At 33.9% G+C, this 22,755-nt stretch overlaps 1 protein-coding gene across 1 annotated transcript in view; it reads right to left on the bottom strand.

Moving 5' to 3' along the window:
• The window catches only part of CA8 (carbonic anhydrase 8), a 141,715-nt gene extending 131,613 nt beyond the window's left edge, over nucleotides 1-10,102 (bottom strand). The window contains exons 1-2 of the mRNA XM_031946371.1: nucleotides 9,718-10,102; nucleotides 7,572-7,763 (exon numbers count right to left, since the gene is read on the bottom strand). Coding sequence (XP_031802231.1) covers nucleotides 7,572-7,763; nucleotides 9,718-9,823 — 298 coding nt within the window. The 5' untranslated portion in view covers nucleotides 9,824-10,102. The remainder of the gene's footprint in view (nucleotides 1-7,571; nucleotides 7,764-9,717) is intronic.
• Nucleotides 10,103-22,755: the final 12,653 nt, after the last annotated feature.

The following is a 22,755-nucleotide window of genomic DNA, read 5'->3' as shown; positions in this document are numbered from 1 at the left end:
AGCAAACACTAGGTATACCCAAAATACATGAGATTTATAAACCAGTCAATTTCATTATAACCCACTTTGAAAAGTAGGAGCCTTAACTAAACTTGCAACTCCTTGACCTTCATCTAAAATGAGGACAGATAAAATCAGAGCCTTCTTTGCCTAATCAGACTTCTCTAAGTATTCTACAGTAGCATTCAAATATCTTCTCTGCAGTTTTGAAATCCTCTAAATATTGCCCTTTTTTGATGCCAAATGTCTTGAAAGGCTACAAATCTAATTATTCACTGGCAGTTAAGAGTAAGCTCAGATTCTCACCAATTTTACAATGTGAAAATAGACCCTATATATCATCTGTTATGTAATCCAGTCAAGAAGCAAAGCAGTTGGGTTAATTCTAGTTAAATATTCTAGTTAAAAGAAGTTATCATACAGACCATTCAAGAATTGCTAATGTTGAGATGATTCAGCTCAGATAAATTCATTATCCACAATTGTACCAAAAATAATGGAATCCTTCACTGATGATTCACAAGACCTTCCACGATCTATCTGTACCTCTGGGCAGAGCCAAGGCAAAGAATAAGAAAGGCTGGCAGCTGCCTGAGGGTGAAAAATGTAAGCAGGAAAAAGGAGAGGCCCTCTCTTAAAATTCCTTTTCATAAACTGAAATAACCATCTTCCACTTCACTCCTCAGACGTTTGTTTTGGGGAAAGTCTACATAAATGTGAGGTTAATATTATTAACCATAAAAACTAAAGGGGAAAATTATTTGAAAAATAGAAAAAAATAAGAAAGAATAGTCTGAAAAAATAAGTGGCCTATGTCAACACTATCAGTTTGATATTCTGTCTCTTGAGACCATTCAATCCCCTGGAAATACATTGGTACTTTCAATGATTTTTCTCAATGTCACAAATTCTAGGAATCAGAAAGAGTCACAGAAGTCATCTAAACTAACCCAGAAATGAATAAACCATTCCTTTTACAATATTCCTAATAGGGGATAATCTTATAGACCTTCAATGAGGTGAAGTCTTTACTTCCTGAGGCAACCCACTTCACTTTGAACAATTCCAATTGTAAATAAATTTTCTCCTTATATACCATACCTAAGAGTCTCTGAAATTTCTACTCTTTGTCCCTACTTTTGCCCTTTTGAGGAAAGCAAATTATTCTCTGGCTACAGTATGAATAGTACAGAGTAGAAAAGGACTTCTACATCCCCAGATCTAGGCACTCTATTTTCAATGTAGCTTAATATCATGTTACTCTTTTTTTTTTTTTTTTTTTTTTTTTTTTTTTGACTGTTAGATCACCTTGGTGACTCTTAAATGAAACTGCAATCTATTAACATGGTCTGATATTTTCCAGATAAATTGATACATTTCCCATCTCTTATATTTTTAAATAGACTTTTTAATCCAAATGTAAAATTTGATATTTGTGTCAATTAAATTTTTTTCTTATCAAATTCAGTCCTGCTAACTGCTCTCTAGGCTTTGGGGAAACTTTTTTCTCTTAATTCTCCTCCTTTATGTCTGATTACTCCTCTTTCTACTTTGATAGTTCTCCCATTCAGAGAACTACCATTCAGGTTACAACCCCTAACATGAGTATACACCAAAGTTCTGTCACAAACTCTATTCTCTTTCCATTTTATACTATCACAGTTGGTGGTCTTATTGAGTTTCAAGAGTTCAGTTATCATCTCAATGCTGTTGACTCCCACATCTACTTAATCTAGCTTTAGTCTCTTTCTTGAGTTCTTAGATTAAATGAACTCTATGCCAAGCATTCATTTTCTCTTTCAAAAAATTCTAAGATTGAACTGTCACTAATTTACCAACATTTCCATCAGGTCTATTTCAGTATTAGTTTTTAATTACTCCAAAAGCCTTCATGTTCTACATTCTCTATACAAGTAATTCTGGACCTGTGAACTTTTAAAACATATTTTGATAACTATATTTCAATATAATTTGTTTCTTTTATAATTTCTGCATTTGAGCTTGTGTTTTTAAAAACATTATTCTAAAGTGTTTATGTTTTACCAGATGTCTAAAGAGCCTATAGTATATATATTTTTAAAAAAAGGTTAAGAACTCCTGTTCTAGCCCCTCCTGCTGTTTTTGACATTAATATCCTCACATTTTTTAAATATCTTCATCTCTCTATTACCATAATATTACAGAATTCTAATTTCCCTTCTGTTTATCCATTTCAGTTTTCATTGACTTCCCAGACACTCTACTTTTCTTAAACCTCATAATTCTAGATATCTAATGAGATTCAGTATTTAGCCTCTTGTTACTTTGCCCAATAATCTCTCCTTCTATGAGTTCATTTATTCTCACAGTTTTTAATGACTTACAAATATCACTTCAAATCTCTCATTTGAAAGATTGAATAGTTTTCTGAATCCCATTTCCCTAACTGCTTTTGGAGACTAGTAGTTGGAATACCTACCATTCCTTCAAATTTATTATGTCCACAGCTGAAATCATTAGAGAAAAACAGCATCCCAGATTTGAAAGGGATTCCCAAAGGTGATCTGATCCCACCTCTATATGAACAAGAAGACCTTATATCACTGACAAGTACTTGTATATCTTCCATTGACTTCTGCTAGTTGGAAAACCATTATCTCCCATGTGGAAAGTCTTTCTTTAAATGAACCTAAATCTCCTTTTCTTCTTCTACTTAATTCTTCCCCCTGGAGACAAGCAGAACAAATCTATTTCCTTTTCTATATAACAAGTTTTTGTGGGTTTTTTTTTTTCTAATTGCTATACTACTTCAGAGAAAGAATGGATGGATTGAAGCAAACTATTTTCACTTTATTTTTGGGGGGGGTGGGGGAGAGAGGGGTGCTGGTCTATTTCTTCTTTCACAATATGACTAATATGGAAATGTTTTACATGATTGTTCATAAATACCCCATACCAATTTGCTTACCATTTTAGGAAAGGTTAGTGAGGGAGGAAGGCTGAAAATTTGGAACTCAAAAATTTTAAATCAATGTTAAAATGTGTCATTACATGTAATTATAAAAAAAAATAAAATACTATAAAAATAAAAAATGAACTTTTTTAAAAAATAAGTATTTTTCTGTTAATATTTTCTCTCCCATGAAAAAAAGAAAAACAGAAACCTGTGAACAATTTATTCTATAAAAATGAACAACTCTGAAAGACTTGAGAATTTAATCCATGCAATGACCAACCATATAACAACTTCTAATACTCAAAGAAACCTGTCCTCTTCTGAATGCTTTCCAGCTTAACAGTAACAGCCATACATTATTTTTTCTTTTTTGCTGTTGTTTGATCATCTCTGAATGTCCAGGGGTTTTCTTGGCAAAGATACTAGAGAGTTTTGTCTTTTCATTCTCTAGTGTTTCTCCATTCTTCAAATGAGGAATTGAGGCAAATGAGGTTTAAGTGACTTTCCAAGGTGACACAATTATCTGGTGCTGTATTTGAATTCAGATCTTCTTAAGTCTAGGCCTAATGCTCTATCTACTGTGCCATCTAGCTGCCCCTAATTTTTTCTCAACTCCAGACCAAATATCCCAGGTTATTCAATAAAAACTCAAAAAAAAAAAAAAAATACAACTTCTGCATTCTAGGTCCTCTCCTACAGACCCCGTCTAGTTCATCAATATTTTTCCTAAAATATGAAGCTCAGCACTATTCATAACAATTTAACATTGTACACAGCAACAAGAAGATTCTGTGATGATCAACGTGATGGGCTTGGCTCTTTTCAACAATGAGGTGATTCAAGACAATTCCAAAAGAATTGTGATGGAAAATGTCATCCACATCCAGAGAAAGAATTATGGAGACTGAATGTGGATTTGTATTTGTATTCGCATTTGTACCTTTTTTGTTGCTGTTATTTGCTTGCTTGTTTTTTTTTTCTTATTTTTTCCTTTTGATATGATTTTTCTTGCACAGCATGACAGATAATGGAAATGTGTTTAGAAGACTTGCACATATTTAATCTATATCAGATTGCTGTCTTGGGGGGAGAGAGAGAGGGAGAGAAATTTGGTACACAAAGTTTTTCAGGGTTGAATGTTGAAAAAAAAATTTACATAAATTTGGAAAAATTAATTTTATACTCCCAATTTATTATGTCAGGGCACAGTACAGTAGGTAAGAAATAGTGTTGCATAGTAGAAAGAGCAATTGATTTCAAGTCAAAGGACTTGGGTTTAAATCCCACTTTTGTCATTTATTAACTACATTACCTTAGATAAGTCATTTAACCCTCCCTGAGCATCAGTTTTCTCATCTATAAAATGTGTCTCACTACATGGCCTCTAAGGTTCTGTTTATCACTAAATCTACAAAATTATGATCCTATAAGTATTATCTTTACACCCAGTCATTTCTCTCCAGCCACCCTGATACTATACTATAGACCAGAGAGCATTTCATTGTTGTTCGGTAGTATTCAACACTTTGTAAACTCATTTGGGATCTTTTTGGCAAAGATAGTTTGTCATTTTCTTCTCCAGCTCATTTTACGGATGGGAAAATTGAGACAAATAGGGTTACATGACTTGTCCAGTATCACACAGCTAGTAAGTGTCTGAGACTCAATTTAAACTCAGGTCTTCCTGGATCCTGCTCTCCGTTCACTGAATCACCTGTCTCCTGGAGAATTTTACCCTCTCACTGCCCAAATCCTGAATGATTGGTGCCTCATGTGGCTTACTCTAGCTAGGCAACTTCAGAGAAGCTTCCTCTTAAGACCTAAGTCATCCTCTCTCCTCCCTAGGTGTCTTTCCTCCAGGTGAACACCTTCAGTTTCTCTGAAGGTATACCTACCCTGTACCACTCACAGGATAAAGCAAAATTCCTTGGCAGTGAAAGACCTTTATGATCTTCAACTATTTTATTTTATACTACTTTGCATTTGTTTTCTAATTGCTTCAAGTGTGCAATTGTTGCTATTCATCATGACCATTACCATCACCACCTACAAGAGCTTGAAAATTATCTGAAGTCAGGGACAATGTCAAAAGTTTTTTGGGGAGGGTCACAGAGTGGAGTAATATATCTTTTTTGGTATTTAATATAGACAAATAAACAAATACATGTTAAATCAAATTGGCCAATGAAGGCATAATTTGGGGGAAGCAAGGTGGCACAGCAGATAAAGTAATAGACCTAGGAGCCAGAAAGATTCACCTTTCTGAGTTCAAATCTGGCCTCAGATACTAACTGTGCAACCCTAGACAAGTCACATAACCCTGTTTGCCTCAGTTTCCTCATCTGTAAAATGAGTTGAAGAAGGAAATGGCAAACCACTCCAGTATCTTTGTCAAGAAGACCCCAAATGAGGTCACAAATCAGACAATCAAAACAAGTAAACAACAATGAAAAGGCATAACTTTAGAAACAGAAAAATTAACTGATCCCTGTCTTAATGTACAACCTTAATTCCAGTAATTTAACCAATATCCAAGTTCTTTTTTTATTTCTTAAAACAAATCTTCCACAAACTTCAGTCCCATTCCAGTAAACTTGAAATGCCTATTCATGTCACAGGCAACTCAGATATAACTCGGATTATAGATTGAATTCAAAATTACATCTGAGATATGAGCAAGGTAATCAAACAGGATCTTTTGTTTAGCAAGTACAAAAATCTATATTATATTGGGTATAATGCATGTACTTTGAGCAAATTTGAATAAGCATGAAAGAAAACATGAATCTACAATTCCCTGATGGAATGTTTATTCTAGATTAAGGTTCAAAACCATCCATAATTAATGACTAATCTATAATTAGAGATCGATGCTTGAACCCAGTAATGATACATCTAAGGAATCTGTCGTTTAAAATATCACATGTATTGATTCTGAATTAATTTAACCACATTTAGGCACTGTTTGTCAAACACCTTATGTAATTCAAATATATTCTGATTTGCCACCCTTCCCCAAGTGTTTTCCAGGAAAGGTCAGCTTGTTTTAGGGGTTGGAGTGTGTGTGTGTGTGTGTGTGTGTGTGTGTGTGAACTTTTCTTGGTATACTAAAGAGAAATACAGGAATATATGATGAATAGGAAGCCATCTCGAGACAGAAATATCTGGATCCAAGTCCCATCTCTGATACATATTGTCTGTGTGACCTCTCTGTTGACAGATCACTTATCCTGACCTTCCACCAGGCAATCTTCTAAACATTATAATATTAACTATGGGAGTTGGTTTAACATTTTCAGTAGTCCAAAGCTATTCTCAAGGGAATTATAAATTGAAGAACAACAGTTGATCTGCATTAGCAGAGGAACTTTCCTCCCTAGGAATTTCCCATAAAATCAGAAGTCTGTACACTTCTCTAAAAAATAACTCTAGAGGCAGCTAGGTGACACAGTAACACACCAGCCCTGAAGTCAGAAGGACATGAGTTCAATTCTGGTCTCAGACACTTAACACTCCTAGCTGTGTGACCCTGGGCAAGTCACTTAACCCCAATTGCCTCTGCAAAAAAAAAAAAAAAATAAGTAAATAAATTACTCCATTTGGGGTTTTCTTAGCAAAGATACAAGAATATTTTCCCATGTCCATCTCCTGTTCATTTTACAGATGATGAAACTCCAAACCCAGTATTCTCTATCTACTGTACCACCAAACTTAAGATATATTATAGCCATTTCCAAATAAAATTAGCCTAGTGAGATAATTCAGGGTAATGGATGGAATTTGTAAATCTTTCCTGAGGGTCTATAATTTCCTGAACTACAGTCTTTGTTATTGAATAAGGTTGTATCACCACTTAGAGAAATGCTTTATTATACAGCACAGAACAACCTTTGTGACATCATCCTGTATGTGGTATAATAGAAAGATGCCGGACTGAGTTGAATTCAAATTTCTGTTCTGCTGCTTATTTCTTGTGTGACTTTAAGCAAGTCATAAAGCATAAAGTTCTCAAAGTATGGTCTAGAGAATCCTGGGGATTTCTGAAACCCTTTTAGAGAGTCTACAAATTCAAAAACAGTTTTTATTTCCAATATGGTAAATGTCTATAAATATAACCCAGATAAACAAAAATGCTTTGGAGAGATCCTCAATCATTTTTAATAGGATAAAGATACTGAAAACAAAAGTTTGAGAACCACTGTCATAAAGCCTCTCTGATCTTCATCTATGAAAGAAAGGAGCTGAATTATAGAACCTCCAAGGTCTCTTCCAGCTCTAAACCTATCTATCTGATAATCTTATGGTTCCTATGACTCTCTTAAAGATTCTGGGGGAAAAAAAATCACACACACATATGTATGTATATATGTTTGTATACATACACATAATTTCAATCTTGTACAAATAATAGTCCCTAACAAAGCTTTTCAACTCAGGATGGGGGAGAAATAGGAAATATGATGTGTAAGATAAAATTGTATATTTCCAGAAAATAAAGAAATGTTACTCTATCTGCCTCTTTACCACAGAAAATTTTCAATTCATATTTTGTAGGTCATAATAACAACAACATGGTTTACTTGAGGATAAAAGCAGGGAAAATTTTTAAGGATAAGAGGAAGGAATTTTAAAATACCTGATTTCGATTTAAGAACAATCTGAATTGTATGTCCATCATTAGTGACTTCACAATCACGACACACCACATAATTTGGAGACAGACGAATATCCAGCAGTGAGGGATCATATCTGGCTTCTCTGGAATTCAAATTGATAGGAGACTGATATTCTCCATTAGCATCAGGAAACACCAAGCCCCACTCAACTCCTAAAAACAAAATAAATAATAATCAAGTTGAAATAAAGTGATCTTTTTTTTAAGGTTAGACACATAAAAGTGTGAAACAAAAATTGTTATATTTTCTATTTAGGACACTTCCATCAATTAGATACAACTTGTTTTATGGACAGACTCATCATGGCCATAAAACTCTACAGAGGTAAAAGAAAGATAATTTCATTATATTTTGAAGCAATGTTTTACTTTCTGAAAAAGCTACAGTACAAATATTCCATGTTATCCAAACCACTCATTTTAAACAAACAAACAAACAAAAAACCCTATAATGTTTAACTGATTTATAATGATACTCTTATTTCTTAACATATTAATATAATTATGTGATTTGTGATGTCATAAAGGAAAATTATCTTAAAATGACAAGAAACACTAAACTATTACAGATTGCTGGTAATAGCAATACTCAATGTGACACAAATAGAATGACAATTGTCAAATTAAAAAATAACACTTCTGAAGATAAATGGGAAATGATAACTGATATCAGTGAGTTAATATATAATGCATATATGTATATGTGCATATGTATAATGCATATATATATAATCTGTGAATATGAAAAACATAACACACAAATTCATTACATGCTTTTTTAAACTGACATAATTATATATTTCATAAAAGCATGAATATAAGCATTGTATATATTAGTATTCGTTCAAAATGATATTAGCATTATATATATTAGTATGCATTTAAAATTATATTAGTAGCCCTAAATGGAGAGAAAGTTAGGACACTAAATTCCAAGAAAGTCTTCCTGCATTTCAGATTCTTTCACTTTGAAATTGATATATAAAAAGAGCTGGTGTACTCATAATTCATCACTCATTCTTATAAAGCTAGAGATGTGAAATTTTGCTTAAGTAACATATTCAAAATGCCCAGTAAAAAGTTGCCCGAAATTATTTTGAATAACCTGGAGCCATTAATTTTGTTAGGTTCCTATTTGGTTTTATGGTCCTAACTTTTAAAGGGTTGTAAATCAGCAATTCATACTTGTAGAGTCATCTGGAGCAATGAGAAGTTTTTCCTTGCTTTGCAGCCCTGAATGAAAATCTGAAAAAGAATTTGAACACAACTCTTAAGGAGAGCCAGTGTGACATCATAAAGAGCCAGACTGGCTCTCATTAAGATAATTTGTCTAAATTTGGTGAAACTAAGACAAACTACAGAATGTGTGTCTGTGTGCCTCCCTGGTTAGATTTAAATACATATACACATATATAGACCAAGTTTATACAGTGATACATTATTATACAATTATAAAGGGGGAGGGGAGGAGGAAATCCAAATGATGAAATATATATTTTTTTTCTTTTTCTTTTTCTTTTTTTGTAGTGCTAAAGGAGCCACTGAGGAAAAGAGAATTCAGGAAATCGGAAAAGGAATAGATAAAAAGCTCTTCTCGCAGGTGCAGAAGCTTTTCTCCTTACAAAAAAAGTCCTCGAAAATTATATTAAATCGCAATTACAATAAAAATCAGGCCACAAGTTCGAGGTGGGTCCCTGCTGGAAAGCGAACAGGGACTCTAGGGAGGAGTTAGCCACAGCCTAGCCCGACCGGCGCCCTCTGGGCCTTCTCCCAGTTCCCAAGGGCAGAATCTCAGCTCTCAAAGCTCAGCTGTCAGCCCAGAGCAAGCAAGCAAGCAAGCAAAAGAAAGGAGCAGAGCTGAGCTGTTGCCTCTGTGCTGTCCACCTCACCTCTCCCGTATCCTTCAATCCCCGCTAGACGCTGCAAGGCTGCCCCGTGCCTACTCTCTACGCCACCAGCCCCACCGACCCCCACTCCTCTCGTTTACATAAAAGACCCCAAAACCACACTGAGGATTAACACTGCCCGGATTTCCGTAGCCTAGACATTTGTCAGGAGATTTATTCCCAGCCACGATAATCGAACTCTTTAACGGGTTTTCTATTACCTTCCTCGTAACCCCACTCCACACCCTCCTCCTCCTCTTCCTCTTCATCATCTTCCTCCTTTCCCGTGTAGGGTTCAGAATCTTCAATGAAGCTCAAGTCAGCCATGGGCAGTTCGTCCGCACCTTCCTCTCTCCAGGCTGGCTATCCTGACTTTACAGAAAGCCTGTTGTTCTCTGCCGACCGGTTAGGCAGTACTAACTTCCCCGCTCTGAGTGTGTGTGTGTGTGTGTGTGTGTGTGTGTGTGTGTGTGTTTCTGTGTCTGTGTGTCTGTCTGTGTGTTTCTGTGTGTGTGTGTGTCCGCTCGCGTTTGAGTGCTCCCAAGTCTGTGCACGGTTTGTGTATATGTGCAGCTGCAAGACCTAGAGGTTTGTTTTGCAGAATGTGAGAGTGTGTCTAAAGTCCTACTTTATATAACTTAGAACCATAAAGGTAGACAAGAGAAACAGTGAAAAGTACGAATTCACTAGGGGTGGAGCGTGTGTTCCAAAAGAGGTAAGTCTTAATAAGTCTCTGCCTTGGGAGTGGAAAAATTATCAAGAAACATCCCATGGGGATAGTAGTACAGTACTGACTAAAATGAAAGAATACACTAATGCTTGGGTGTTTTTTTTTTAATCTTCGTCCTTTTTTATTTTTATTTTTTGAAATTCTTTCCCCACCCTAAAGATTCCTGGCTCACTCCTTCCACTTCCTCCTTATCCCCTCACTCCCCCATATTAAACTTCAGTCCACAGGCCATCCTCAGCAACGAGATCAACCAAATCATTTCCAATGGAGCAGTAATGAACTGAACCAGCTATGCCCAGAAAAAGAACTCTGGGAGATGACTAAAAACCATTACATTGAATTCCCAATCCCTATATTTATGCACACCTGCATTTTTGATTTCCTTCACAAGCTAATTGTACAATATTTCAGAGTCTGATTCTTTTTGTAGAGCAAAATAACGTTTTGGTCATGTATACTTATTGTGTATCTAATTTATATTTTAATATATTTAACATCTACTGGTCATCCTGCCATCTAGGGGAGGGGGTGGGGGGGTAAGAGGTGAAAAATTGGAACAAGAGGTTTGGCAATTGTTAATGCTGTAAAGTTACCCATGCATATATCCTGTAAATAAAAGGCTATTAAATTAAAAAAAAAAAAAAAAACAGAAAATAAAAAACTTCAGTCCAATTTTGAGAACAGCTAACAGGTGCTGTAGCACCTCAATGACTTAATAGGTGCTATTTATTTATTGAAAAACTAATAGAGAAATATCAATCACAGAATCATATGTTTTGAACTGAAAGGGACCTAAGGGATCACTTAATCTCTGATTTTAGAAGAACCACTAATCCCTGAACAGACATTGGGTCCATCATGAAAACCTATTAATTAACTTAATTTTAAAAAGCCAAGGTGTTCCACTGCCTCAGGAACCATCATTAGTCATCCTGATTTATATCTGGCCACTGGACCCAGATGGCTCCAGAGGAGAAAGGAACTTTGCAGTTTCTCTCATTCAAATCTAATTCACTTTCATATCAAGGCATCACCTCCCTGATGTCATGGTCCTTTTCCAGAACGAAGGACAAACAGCAACTAAACTCTTCAAGGTTAAATGATTTGTCCAAAGTAACATGTATTATTATTATTATTATTATTATAACAAAAACAGAATTTTAATCCAGTTCCTGTGATTCCAGATCCAACCTATCTCTTTTCCCCTTACAATGCTGCTTCCTGCTTCTCAGAAATAATCCCTAAACAGGGAGGGTAGGGGGAATAAGTGAATAGTCTAATACATCAGAAACGGCTTTGAATCTTTCTTGACCATGTCAAAGAAATAGAGTAGGGTTATTCTCAGACACTAACCAAAATCCCCATGGTCTTTAGGAGAGGACAGGGTAAACAAAAGAGATTTGTAACTGCATAAAAAGCAATTTGCACATAGTAACCAATTTAAAAATATTTGTTGAATTGAATTGTTTCTCACTTCAGAATTTTTATTACCTAGTGCTTCATTTTTATATGCTCAATAGAAATTTTGGAAACAAAGTATAGCCAAGGACTTTGTGGATGGGTAAAAACAGTTAAGTGACTTTTAAAAAATAAATTAAAATGGAAAATAGGTCATTGTTTAGGGAAATGTTCTTCAGAGAAAACTCTGATACAAAGATATGAGTAATATAATTATTTTATTCTCAGAGGCTGACAGTGCTACAGTCAGGACTTGCTATGTACACAACTCCACAATCACCTAGTGAAATCGTGTAAATAATGAAATGTACACATTGCATAACAAACAGGAACTTTCATGTTTCACAGCGGTCACATTATTACCTCTTAGAATTTGTTTCAGCGCCTAGCCTTCTTTCCCACTAAAGGGCTCTATTCAACAATCCTTATTCTGTCCAGCTACATTTTCATAAGAGGGTATACAGGAATAACAATCTTAGATTTCCATTGGTATGAATTTTATTAGTCTCACATTAAAAAAAAAAGTATCCTTATGAATTCTTAAGTTTTGATTATTCAGAGCTTAGCTTAAGGAGTTTCAGCCTCCATACTATCTTCTGCTATCCACTTCAAGATCACCTAATTAGCAATTAGGAAATTCTTTCATGAATGGATAAGACAAAGAGGGAGCAAAATCCAAACCAAGGCAACTAAGTGGCACAGTGAATAAGAGTGCCAAGTCTGGAGTCAAGAAAACTCATCTTCTTGAATTCAAATGTGGCCGTGGACATTTCCTAAATGTGTGATCCTGGGCAAATCATTTAGCCCATTTTGCCTCAGTTTCCCCATCTACAAAAAGAGCTGGAAAAGGAAATAACAAAACACTCCAGTTTTTTGCCAAGAAAACCTCAAATAGGCTCACGGAGTTGGACACAACTGAAATGACTGAACAACAAGACTGAACCATATGGTAGACTCAGACATAAACTGAATCCCAAATTCAATGAGGGGAGGAGATCAGAAAGCATTGCCCAAGAGAATTGCTCACAGACAGTTTCAGAACATCTAACTAATGGCAAAAAGAGAAGGAAAGTATCATAGACAATATAATCATGAAATCTTATCTTCTAGAAGAGAAGGGAAATGTCCTGAGCAGAACCAATCTTGGTGGTAGGCTCAAGAGTATCTCTCCAAAGTTTACAGGTTCAGGAATCTAACTTTCTAGAAAGAGATAAAGAATTTCTGAGAAGGAAAATAATTATTCACTTGGCCCTCAGAAGTGGAAGAGTTTTAAAGGACAAAAGCCACAAGATGGACAAGTAAAAAACCTGTGATTTTTTTCCCTGCTGTTACTGTAAATTTTCCAGACAATGCAGTTCTGCTGGAAAAAAAAAAAATCCTTTCCTGTCCACTAGCCCCAACATGTGCTTTGCCCTCTAGGAAGGAAGCAAAATCATAAGATCCTTACCAATTTGGAAGAAATTCTATAAAAAGCTTTAGGAGAAAGGGATTCCATAGAAGTGTCAAAATATTTCCTGGCAAACCCTTCCATTTCCTTCAAAAAAAAAAAGTTTATAAATTACTGAGTGCTTTTTTTCCCCTATATGTTAATAAATTCATGTTAGTCCTTTTTGCACTTTTTGCATTTTCTATCAGTAAAAATAAAGAATGAATGCTATTAATATGGGCATGATACCATCAATTCTTAGAAATATATGTATAAGCACAGTTTGGAGTTTCCCAGAAAAAAATTTTCAGTGAGGACAAATGAGCCAAAGAAAATATGACCTTTTGAGGTCAATTGCAAACATCAGACCCAGTCCATCAGAGCCCAAGCTTTGGGAACCTCTAGGGTAAAAGTCACAGTTATTTTTTAGATCAATATCAAGTGAAGGGGACATTTGAATCACCAAATATGCCATTATCATAGAGGATGGCATTTGAAATCCAAATAGATAATCATTTTTCAATAAAATTTTAGTATAGTTAGATTTAGTTTAGTAACATATTCAAATACTAAGAAATTTCCTCAATAAAAATCCATGGTTATTGAGAATCAGTTTTGGATGTAAGTAGAAAATCTAAATGGCTAAAGAACACATATTGCTCATATTATGATGTGCATTTTATTTCTGAAGTACATTGAATTAGTGGATTAATGCTTATGCCTTATAAAGATACTGAATAAGGAAAATAAGTTAGATTCAGACTTAAATAGGGAGAGATCTGACCATTTCATTGGAGGGAAAAAGTGCATAATGCCACAAATGCCCTCTGAAGCCATAACAACCCTAACATTCTTCTAGTAATTTTGAATGGATGCCAATCATGGTACAACACCACTGTGAAAGAATCAAAATTGCAGGTGACCCAAACAATCATGGGAAAAATAAAGTAATTGTAAGTAGACTCTACATCATATGGCCAAGAATGACTCTCATTTGAGAAGTCAATGAGGAAATATAAGATAAGAAAAAGAAGATTAGCAAATAGATAGAACAGATAAGTAATGTATGTGTCCTAGGCATTCATTAAATTTTAAAAGAACCAAAGTCCTCTAGGGCATTAGGAATATATCTCAACACAAGATTTGTAAAAAGAATTTAACAAAAATTTCACATGACTAAAAGGAATAGGTGTGTGCATTACTTGAAGGAATATCTACCTTAATGAGATCATGTGTTGTTGAAATATTTCAAGTATCCATCTATTCTAGGTTCATAAGACTAAGTCCAAAAGTCAGAGAAGTTATGAAAATTTCCTGCCCATCTTCCAATATTTATTGACTAATATTCAATTAATGAATAGTTCTGTGGCAACAATCATCCTTTTGCCACAAAAAAAAAAAAGATTAAAACAAAACTCAATATAGAATTCATATGTATTCCAGTGAAATTTGTTGAAGGATATGAACTATTGCAGAGATGAGTTATAACCAGCCAGATTTCAAATGTGTAATGAACATTTCAAATATGAACTCTACTTTATATCCTATTGTGTTCTTCCAGTTGAAAAATACATCCTATCAATCCATATGGCCAAATCCATGTGAAGGTGCAAGGTGTCATTGGCAATGATGTTATCTGAATTTAGATTGTTTTTGCTTAACAGAGCTACTCTTGTGATGTTAGAATCCTAATAGTTACTCCTTTCACTCTATTCTTGAGAAATGTCAAATGCAACTATTTCTAGTCATATGAAAAGATGCTCCAAGTCATTATTAATCAGAGAAATGCAAATTAAGACAACTCTAAGATACCACTACACACCTGTCAGATTGGCTAAGATGACAGGAAAAAATAATGATGATTATTGGAGGGGATGCGGGGAAAACTGGGACACTGATGCATTGTTGGGGGAGTTGTGAACGAATCCAGCCATTCTGGAGAGTAGTTTGGAACTATGCTCAAAAAGTTATCAAACTGTGCATATCCTTTGATCCAGCAGTGTTACTACTGGGTTTATATCCCAAAGAGATCATAAAGAAGGGAAAGGGACCTGTATGTGCACGAATGTTTGTGGCAGCCCTCTTTGTAGTGGCTAGAAACTGGAAACTGAATGGATGCCCATCAGTTGGAGAATGGCTGAATAAATTGTGGTATATGAAAATTATGGAATATTACTGTTCTGTAAGAAATGACCAACAGGATGATTTCAGAAAGGCCTGGAGAGACTTACACGAACTGATGCTGAGTGAAATGAGCAGGACCAGGAGATCATTATATACTTCAACAACAATACTAGATGATGACCAGTTCTGATGGATCAGGCCATCCTCAGCAACGAGATCAACCAAATCATTTCTAATGGAGCAGTAATGAACTGAACTAGCTATGCCCAGAAAAAGAACTCTGGGTGATGACTAAAAAACCATTACATTGAATTCCCAATCCCTATATTTATGCTCACCTGCATTTTTTATTTCCTTCACAAGCTAATTGTACAATATTTTCAGAGTCTGATTCTTTTTGTATAGTAAAATAACAGTTTGGTCATGTATACTTATTATGTATCTAATTTATATTTTAATATATTTAACATCTACTGGTCATCCTGCCATCTGGGGGAGGGAGTGGGGGGTAAGAGGTGAAAAATTGGAACAAGAGGTTTGGCAATTGTTAATGCTGTAAAGTTACCCATACATATAACCTGTAAATAAAAGGCTATTAAATTAAAAAAAAAAAAAAAAAAGAGAGAGAGAGAGAGAGAGAGAGAGAAATGTCAAATGCTTAGCCTCCTGAGCCACAAACAGCCCACCATACTCCTGAGGGCAATTCAAATCAGATCAAAATGTAATTGGGAAATATTTAGCAAAAATAAAAATACAATAAAACAAATAATATTAATTTGTGATCTCCTATGTAAATATGCAGCCCAGAGGCATCGTTGTATACTGCTTAGTGACCCCCATATTGATCTAAATTTGACATCACTATTCTGAAGGATATTTGAGATTATTCTTTTATAAAATTAGGAATTGGACTAATTAAATTCTAAGATCCCATCCAATCCAAATTTATGATTATATTAAGATTCCATCCCATTTTTTATCTGTGATTGTATTCATATTACTTACTGGACAACTATAGTGGTTTCTTTGCCTCCAGGATCAAATACAAAAATGCTCTGTTTAGTAATCAAAGACCGATATAACATACCCCTCTCTTATCTTCAAGTCCCCTCTCTAGTCTTTATAGCCTCCCAGCTATTCTACTAACAAGATACATTTCTTGGCTCCAAGAATTTTGACTGACTGGCTGTCTTCCAAGTTCAAAACCCACTTCCTCCTCTACTCTAACTACTTACCTCCTTGGATTTCTTTTGTCTCAACTAGAATCTCATTTTTTACTGGAATATCTCTCCCAACTGCTCCTAAATCAAAATTGTCCTGTTTAAGTTTCTTATCATATATATTCTTCTATTGTGTTATCTAAAATTATTAGTACTAATCCAGCTTTTTAAAAAATCAGAACAATTTGTTTAAAACTTCATTTTCATTTATAAATCTTTAAAATTTAAATATGTTCCTTCTGTGCTTTTTGCTTTCTACTTCATTTTACCATCTTTTTACAACATGGGAAGCTTCATCCAAAAAGCATTAAGTTCATTTTATCACCATAAGATTCTGTTACATTTCCCTATTTAAAAAAAAAAAAAACTAAATCATTACTAGGTATCTAAAGTTTATTTTGCTTAGAAATATCCAACCACCAGTCTCCTTAAGTTTATCTGTCCTCGGTCACTGGGTATTACTCCATCACCACCCTCTTTTGTCATAATCAGCCCTCTGTAGTTATAGTTCATTTTGTATGACACATTGATTTTTTACTCTCAAATTTAGACACTTCCCTTCCCCCTTCTAAAAGTCAATACAGTCCATTGTTTGCTTTCTTTTATGTTTACTACCCAAATATATTTTATCTTTCCTTTCCCGGGCAAGATAAGTTGATGAATTCTCCTCCCTTTGCCATGTCCCACTTCTACATTTAAATTATTGTCACTTGTCAGGTTCCAATTTTAAGAAATGCCAAGTCCATTCTTTTCTCTTCCTTATGTGCCTGGTACATAATAATGTCTTTAATAATTATTTATTCCCTTCCTTCCTTCCTCTTTTTGAATACACAAACCCAGAGAGTAATCTCCTTTTATTCCTGTATTATCTATTAATAACTGAACTGAGTTCAAATCTAACCTTATTTTACTATCTGTATGACCCTAGGAAAATTTCTTAAACTCTGTATACCCCAGCTGTAAAATGAAGATAATAATAGCACCTACTCATAGGATTATTGTGAGACTTGAATGAGAAAATATTTGTAAAAAGCTTGACATATAGTAGGCACTTAATAAATGTTTATTCCCTTCCCAATTGGAAATTTGACATAGAACTCTTACTCATATCAGACTTTCAATAGACAATAGTGATATAATGAAAAGGACATAGTTATTTGGAATTAAAAGAAATGAATTCAAAAGCCCTGGTTTCTAAACTTACTATTTCCTTGACATTGAAGAAGTTTTAAAAAAATAAAGCTCTAAGAGACTTAGTTCCTCTTTTGTCAAAGGTAAGATTATATCTTTTCTAATATCTTTCCCATATTCTGTAATAGTTTTGTCTCTCTCTTTCTATATGTAAGGTGTAAGCCTAGCCCTTTTACACTATTTAAACATTTCATTTGAATGCTGCATTTTCATTTTATAGATGGTTCTATCATGGATTTTACAAAAGGAATGTGTGAAAGTCACTTTTCATTTAAAGTTCATTCTTTCCATAACATTATGCTCAACTTCACAGAATAATTTGTGTATTTATGCAAGCAATTTTTCTTTGTTTTTTGTTGTAACATACTCCTAGCTCTTGTTTCATTTCTCATTATTTGCAACTAGTTCTAAGCAATTTTGACAGGTGCTCCTGAGTACATTGTTACTTACAATATTTTCTCTGTGACTTGACTGATCTAGAGCAGGAGTTGAAAAATTATGACCCATGGACCAAATTTAGTCTCCCACCTGTTATTGTAAGGTCTACAAGTTAGAATGGTTTTTGCTTTTTTATGATTGAAGTGGAAAAAAATGTTTCATGATGAAAAAAAAAATGTGAAATTCAAATTTTTTTGTCCATAAATAAAGTTTTATGGGAAAATAACTATGTTCATTCCTTTATATATTGTCTATGGGCACCTTCATGTTATGGAGGCAGAGCTGAGGAGTTGTAACAGACAGTATTGTGGCACTTAATCACTTTGGACTCCTGCTTGGTACACTACAAATCACTGTGATGTAGTTATAATTCAACAGCCTTTTGAGTTCAGTTCATAAAACCATAATACAACATTTTGTTTTGTTTTATTATCAGTATATACCCATCATGGTAAATCAAGAAAAGACATTTTGGAAGCTTTATGATTTTTTTGAGCTCAACACCAAGGATCAAAATTTTTCTAAATAATAACTGCCTCAACTTCTATTAATGAACACTGAATGGTTTAGGAATTTAACTTTTATTACAAACTTGGTAATGTTTTTTTTAATCTATTCAACCTAAAATAACAAGAGAAGACCATGTTTATATAAAAAAGTTATGCTGCAATGTATCAATTTAATGATAACTAACTGTTGGAATTACAAGTAATGTTCAGCTACTTTATATATTTCATGGGCTGGCAGAAGTTAAAACAAGATGCAAGATCTCCATTCCCAGACAAATTTGCAGTAGTAGATCTATAACTCTAGTTATAGCAGTACTTTTCAGAGATTAATGTAAGTGCAAAAGAAATTTCCATTTTTCTAAATCCGTTTAACTGTGCAATTGAAAAACTTACCCTAATCTTCAATTGGAAGTAATAAATCTGCAATCACGCTAAAAGGTAAATATCAAGAAAAGAATCAGAGAGAATACTACAAATGTCTTCTAAGCAAAAAGTATACACAATCAAAACAATATGTTCATAGATTGTTATCAGTATTTGACAGCTCCTAATTATGTGAAAGACATTTCCAAAGATGAGATCTATAAAATCTCATCACAAATCATCATTAGCATATGTATATTTGCAATTAATTTTGATAATTAAGGATATCAACTTTAATTCTCAATTGGGCAAAATGTTATCCCTAGTAAAAGACTAAAACAAAACTTTTCTTTCCATTAGTAAAACCATATGACAATAACTTTTATTATTATTATCAATATTACTATTGATATCAATAAAATTTTCATGGAAATATGTTGTGTTTTTTCTGCTGGTATGTAGTTACATAATATCCTCAATTTTGCCTCTTGACCCACAAAGACTAAAATACTATCTGGCCCTTTATAGAAAGTTTGTCAACCATTAGTCTAGATTTCAATATTCAATTTCTAGGTAAGTAAAAGCTAGTATTCCTTTCTAGAATACTTTCTGGTGTTGTCCTATGATTCTATGCATCTGTACTTTTCCTTTCCAGCTTTAATACAACTTATAAAAACAAAAAGTTTTAGTGTTTTCATGCCTGAAAATATTTATACTTTTTATTGTATTTTTGGGAGGATAATGATTCCTTAATTAGACAATGATTGATTTAATTTAGATTATCTTTTTAAACTCTATCTCCCAAGTCAAACAGTTTACTTTGTAGCATTCTTATATAGTCTTCAAATTTTGCTCTAGATGATATTCTAGTGTTTCTTTTATAAAGATTTTGGGTTTTCTTTGTTTATTTTTGCTTTAGTTTTGGTCTTCAATATATTTTTAGGATGTTTATTGTTGTGTTAATTTTCCAGCTTCTATTCTAAACAATCAAATATGATTTTTTCCTTTTTCACTAGGAACAGTAATTTCACAACAATTCATTTATGATGTTTTCAATCTTTCCTGATGTTTTTGTGTCCATGCTCTTCTTCTGATATTCTAGTTGCAAAATTAATCTCTTCTTCTTGAAATTTATTTGTATTTTTTACCCAACAGTATTTTTTTCTTCACATTAAAAAATATGTGCTTATATATGCATGGAATTACATGTAAAAGGGTAGGATTAGATTACCTGTATCTAAATATGAAAGAGCCAGGGATGCAAACAGGTAGCAGAAGTAATGATCTGGACCAATGGGTTTATACTGAGTCTATACATTTCTAAACCTCCTTCCTCCTTTTACAAAATGAAAATTTTAGTATGAAAATCAGAAATCCAAACTCCAGAACTGTTAGGCAATTATTAAATAAATAACCACTTCCTGATATATATTCTACATATAAGAAATTAAAATTTGGGAAGTATATTTATTGATTGTCTACATAAATTAAAGTGAAGTCTCTGAATGAGGTGCTTAACAATATTTAAGGAGAAAAACATCATATAAAAGATTAAGCCTTCATTACATTGAATTGATCCCTTTTCTGAAGAGCTTGGTGCTGGCAAAATTTCTTGTTTGAAAATGGGATGTCTCGGCTGAAACTGTGAACAAAAAGGTGGGTGTTTTGTGCTCCTGAAAGGACTTCTTTCTGCCTTTTCTATAAAGAGCTGGAGAAAATCTTTAGGATTTAAGCTAAGAAAGCTTGGTGGTTAAGACAAATATTTCATCTGAGCCAGAAACAGGAGGTAATAGAACTTACATGTAGTCCATCAAAACAGCATCTGGTCAAGACTATGAGCAGTATAGAGCCATGTCCTCAAAAACTGAATTCATTTAAGCAGACAATATGTCCAGTAGAGCAACATCTTCTAGAGACTTCAATACTGAAAGGAAGCAGTCCAATTGTGATAGATTTTGGTCATACCTATACAAACCCAAATAAGCCCTTTAAATGCCCTGAAAGTGATAGACATATTAAGAATTGGGGAGCAAATGGCAGCAAGAAAATATGGCTGAATAGAAAAAGAAGAAAAAACAAGATTATAAAGTATAAAACAGAATTGCTTTGACTCATTTACACTCTATTTTGAAAATTGCCTAAACAACCCAGCTTTTGAGTTTAAAAGCAATAGTTATCTGTCTGCTGTGATTGGGTCCTAACATGAGCTTCATGGTGAGGGGAATAGAGAGAGGTATGGAAGTCCAACAGCTGGCTGCAACCCTTATTAAGTTAGATTTTATATCACATATTCTTGCCTAGTATTTGTATACTGTATCCTCATAAGCCAAGTTAACCTATATTTTAACACTTCCTTTGCTTATATTGTGTCAGTCACTTATAACATCTCAATGTTCTGGAACCTCCTACTCCACCCATCTTATAGGAATGAGACCAGGATCAATAGTAACAGCATGATGACATCACTGGAAGACATTATAATGTGGTAAGTATCACTGGCCTGTTTTATGATAAGCATAAGGGGATCCACCATAAGTGATCCTTAACCATTTATGTTCTATCTATTGCACCTTCTCTAAGCACTTCCCAAAGTCCTCTTGAAATGACAGACTAAGCCTCCATGGGTAGTTGAAAATTCCTTCCTTTAAGGTTATTAGGTTAATCCTAAAGATCTGAGAGTTTTACTATTATTATTCATGAACTCTAATCCAGTAGTCTTCTCTCAAAATATAAATTAACCAATTTAACATTTTACCAGTAGCAGTCAACAAGTTCATGTCAATTAGCGGAAGAGAGGGAGAAAAAAAGAGAAAAGAAACAGAAAGGAAAACCATTGTTTTATAAAATAAAAGCTAAGTAAAACAAACTCCATATTAGTCACATCCAAAATTACATTTCTTATTTTGCATATTAATGAGTTATCTCTATGTCATATGGAGGGCAGAATTCTTCATTATATAATCGCAATTGATCCTTTAATTGATCAGAGTTCTTATATCCTTTAATATAAGGGCTGTTCATTTTTGTTCATTTTATTCAGTACTTTTTGTTCAAATTTGTTCATTTTTATAGTACTGATGTTATATAAATTATTCTGGTTCTACTTACTTTATTCTCTATCAGTTCATACAAGTCTTCCCATTTCTTTTCAAAACTGTCTCTTCATTTATTGCAATCTGAATTACATTTACATAGCATAATTTGTTCAATCATTTCCCATTTGATGAACACCCCCTTAGTTTGCAGTCATTTGCCTTCTCTGACTGGTTTTTAGAGATAAACATATTGGTGTAACTTCATGAGTTATAATTTTAAAAGTGAAGACCCTCATACTACCCTGAACCTGGAGAAATCTACCTGCATGTGGACCTGAACTTCAATAAGTATTTGCATACTTATATTGTCAATTTTTTTTGCTAGTTTTTCTGGGGGGATTTTATTGTACAGAGTTTTTTCTTCTTTTTTTCATGGTTGTTACCACTTTATATAGTATGTTTTTTTTTAATTTCAGAGTGATTGGGAGAAGCTAGACTTATATATAACTTTTTATTGAGATATTTTGCCAGATGTTTACCACTCACAATGAAAATATTAATTTTATGTTTGTGGCAGCCCTGTTTGTAGTGGCTAGAAGCTGGAAACTGAGCGGATGCCCATCAATTGGAGAATGGTTGGGTAAATTGTGGTATATGAATGTTATGGAATATTATTGTTCTGTAAGAAACGACCAGCAAGATGAATACAGAGAAGCTTGGAGAGAATTACATGAACTGATGCTAAGTGAAATGAGCAGAACCAAG

This window comes from Sarcophilus harrisii, chromosome 1 (genome assembly GCF_902635505.1).
Source record: "Sarcophilus harrisii chromosome 1, mSarHar1.11, whole genome shotgun sequence".
NCBI classification, from domain to species: Eukaryota; Metazoa; Chordata; class Mammalia; order Dasyuromorphia; family Dasyuridae; genus Sarcophilus; species Sarcophilus harrisii.
The sequence above is the reverse complement of the archived record's forward strand: the minus strand, read 5'-3'. Positions and strand labels throughout refer to the sequence as shown.